The 3,807-nt window shown below is 37.1% G+C and overlaps 1 protein-coding gene across 3 annotated transcripts in view; it reads left to right on the top strand.

Annotated features, from left to right (window-relative positions):
- Nucleotides 1-3,558, top strand: part of LOC128698233 (keratinocyte-associated protein 2) — a 10,754-nt gene extending 7,196 nt beyond the window's left edge. For all 3 annotated transcript variants that reach the window (XM_053790388.2, XM_053790387.2, XM_053790386.2), the window contains 2 exons: nucleotides 1,770-1,900; nucleotides 2,914-3,558. In XM_053790388.2, the coding sequence (XP_053646363.1) occupies nucleotides 1,770-1,900; nucleotides 2,914-3,016 (234 nt within the window). In that variant the 3' untranslated portion in view covers nucleotides 3,017-3,558. The remainder of the gene's footprint in view (nucleotides 1-1,769; nucleotides 1,901-2,913) is intronic.
- The last annotated feature ends 249 nt before the right edge of the window (nucleotides 3,559-3,807 follow it).

Genomic DNA, 3,807 nt, shown 5'->3' with positions numbered 1-3,807 from the left:
CCTTCTAAACAATAAGTTCGACACACTCCCCTCCTCCCATCCCATCAATCATCACCAGATCTTCAATAAAAGTAAGTGTCATGTAAGTGTGCATGCCTTTTTCAGTTTGTGTGTATTAAAATTAACATTTCATGTGGTAAAAAATTTTTTTTTTCATACTTTTGGGTGTCTTGCACGGATTAATTTTATTTCCATTATTTCTTATGGGGAAAATTCATTCACATAACGATTATTTCGCATAACAATTACCCCTCTTGCACGGATTAAAATCGTTAACCGGGGGTCCACTGTATATGTATATATATTTTTTTTTTTTTTTTTTTTTTTTTTTTTTTTTTTTTTTTTTTCCAACAAGTCGGCCGTCTCCCACCGAGGCAGGGTGACCCAAAAAAAGAAAGAAAATCCCCAAAAAGAAAATACTTTCATCATCATTCAACACTTTCACCACACTCGCACATTATCACTGTTATTGCAGAGGTGCTCAGAATACAATATATGTATATATATATATATAAATAAAATCTCAGAAACTTCCTTGCATTGCTTGGTGGTAGAACCTTTATTCTTTTGATGAATGCTTTCAAATTTTTTAGTGGTTGGTACTGTCTATAATAGAGTTCCCACTGACTAGAGCAGAAAAGTAAATTAAATATAAGTACAGTGGACCCCTGGCATATGATGGCATCGGTATACGTTAAATCCGGTATACGATACATTTTATGCCTCGCCACTCGTTAAAAAACCCGCCACACGCAATTCGTCCGGGACGCGTCCACATGAGGCCTGAACTGCCCCGTGCATGCCAGTGTACTCGCATCTAAACATACATTTGGTACATTCCATATTATCACAGTGTTTTTGGTGCTTGTTTCTGCAAAATAAGTCACCATGGGCCTCAAGAAAGCTTCTAGTGCCAACCCTGTGGTAAAAAGGGTGAGAATTAATATGGAAATTAAGAAAGATTTTGAAAGGTATGAGGCTAACCCTGAGAAGCCTATGCCAGTTGTGGAATCCATTGTGCCTACTTTAAAAATTAAGGAAATGTGTGCAAAGTGGGTTGAACTGCAAACCTTTATGGATGAAAATCACCCTAACACAGCTATTGCAAGCTGTGCTGGTGACTATTACAATGACAATGTTGTGGCCCATTTTAGACAAATTTTAAAGGAATGGGAGGTACAGAGCTCTATGGACAAATTTGTTGTGCGACAGAGGTCCAGTGACTCTCAAGCTGGTCCTAATGGCATTAAAAGAAGAAGGGAAGTAACCCCGGAAAAGGACTTGCTACCTCAAGTCCTAATGGAAGGGGGTTTCCCTTCTAAACATTAACAACTTCGACACTCTTCCCTCCTCCCATCCCGTCAATCATCACCAGATCTTCATTAAAGGTAAGTGTCATGTATTCTATTGTTAGTAGAGTACTACTAACTGTGCATGTCTTCTTCAGTTTGTGTGCATTAAACTTAATATTTCACGTGGTAAAACTTTTTTTTTCATAGTACTTTCGGGTGTCTTGCACGGATTAATTTTATTTCCGTTATTTCTTATGGGGAAAATTAATTCGCCTTCCGATAATTTTGGCATACGATGAGCTCTCAGGAACGGATTAAATATCGTATACCGGGGGTCCACTGTATCCTGTTTAGGCCTTTTGAAAAGTGTGGTTTTATGTTAATTTAGGCTTATTAGAAAAACTAATTATGTACATGCATTTGTTTAGTTGACATTTTTTGTACCCTTCATTCTCATTTTCCCTAACTAATAAACAGGCATTGAATAACCTGGAAAATATCGTATTTGGAAAAGGATTCCAAGCTCGTGTAATTCCTGAGGTGGTTCTGTGCATGGTTCTTGCTTGCTCTGCAGCTGGTATGGTTCATCGAGTCTCTATAACTGTGTGGTAAGTTATATATTGTGTTTATTTACATCAGGAATATTAAGCCTGTTTACTATGCTAAGCCACATTTGATGTAAAATGACCACCAAAACTTTGGGGCTGAAGGTCATGATAGCACTGCTGCTGTTTTTATGAAAAGGGACAAATGGTAGAAAAGCTCTAGCAGGACAAACGATAGTCCTTTGCCCCAGCATTCCTCTTACCCCAGGTAGCAAATCCTTTATAATAATTCACTCATTCCCCAATCCCATCACAACATGCCACCTCTGACACTAGTTTAACTCTTTCTTACTACATCTCTCCTGCCCAGTCAGCCTAGAAATTCTAATCCATCTCAGTAATCCAACCTCAAATATGCATCACCTAATTCTAACCTGGGATGTGACTGACATTTGAGTGGGGTTACCCCCTTTGTCTCTAGATATCTCTTGAGATCAGTTTTTGTCGGCAGTGGATAGGGACTAATAACAAACCTCTCTAGACAGTGGCTGAGGGACCCCTCAAAAGCCTGGTACCAGTAATGGCCTTGACTCATTTCCTTGAGCATTATTAAGTTCCTGTGTTGAGACTTAGTTTTTACTAATGGATTAGTGTGTGAAAAAGTGTGGGTTTTGCAATGAGACTTGCTGGGGACTTGTTTTCTTCTCAGTTGCCAGGAGTCCTCATTGTTCAAAAAGGCACCCTATGCTACTCTTGGCTTGATGGGTGGCTGTGTGAGTATTTGTCCACTATTTAATTTGACTTTGAGTACACTTTTAGCTCTGGCTCAGTTACATCCTGTAGCCCAGAAAATTTGCAATCATTGGTGTGTTCATGGAGACCTCAATTACATTTTCAGAAAATTTTTAATATTTATAGGATAGTCATATTTTTAAATTATTCCTGTAAGATTTTATTGATTGCTTTCAGACTATGCAAGTTTCTGTTGAGGTTAGAACAAGTACATGAATTGTACAATATTTAAATTAATTTTCCTACATTAATAATATATTACAATGCTTTGTATGTATTTTCAGTTTTCTTTGTTCTCTGGCGGGATTATATTACATCAACAAAATGGGTCAGTCAAGTGCTGCTCCAGTTGTGCCCTCAGTAACAGGCTCCAAGAAAAAGAAGTAAAAGTTTACAGTGAGCATGATGTATTGGAATAGAAAATTAGTGTTGCTGCGCTTGTGTACCTCTGGACAAAACAAGGCTTCAAACACTTTTTTTATTAGGTTAAACGTTTAATGTTCATTTTTTTTTCTTTAGTTGACTATGAATTTCATAAATGTTTAACACCATGGGGTTCATGTATACCTTAATGACATAGTTTGGTTGTCAGAATATTGTGATTGAAAAATATTTGACAGTATGATTTGGCAGAAGTTTTGATAATGTTATATAGCCCAATATTTTATATAGTACCATAATTATTATACAGTATAATAATAATAAGGGCTCTGTCTTTAAGTAATAGGCCAAATGATATGAAGATCTTTTGCATAACATATAATCGTTTTTAGAAATGATGGTTCTTGTATTTGTGACAATTGCTATATTTAACTTTTCAAATATAATGGGGAACTGGCTAGATTCTTGTTTTGTGGCAATGCCAATATCTGCCATAGGGTATTTTTGTTGGAATCCAACATTTGTTTTTAATAAAGTCTGGAAAAATATGATCGTATTTTGAGTTTCCTGTTAAGATGTAAATACACATGTACATGTACAGATATCCATGGAAAGTGGCAGGCCTATTGGGCCCTATAAACAAAAAGCAATTTACACAGTGTTAGGCAGGACTTTGGTGTTTGGCCTCCCTCCAAAAGGAATTATCACTTATAGACGCATCTTTCGTCATTTGAGAATCGGGCTCACACCTTGCCTATAGCCCCCTGTTTGCAGGTGTTGTTGCCTCCTCCAGTATG

This window comes from Cherax quadricarinatus, chromosome 63 (assembly GCF_038502225.1).
Source record: "Cherax quadricarinatus isolate ZL_2023a chromosome 63, ASM3850222v1, whole genome shotgun sequence".
In the NCBI taxonomy this organism is placed as follows: Eukaryota; Metazoa; Arthropoda; class Malacostraca; order Decapoda; family Parastacidae; genus Cherax; species Cherax quadricarinatus.
This window is presented reverse-complemented; position numbering and strand designations above follow the sequence as displayed.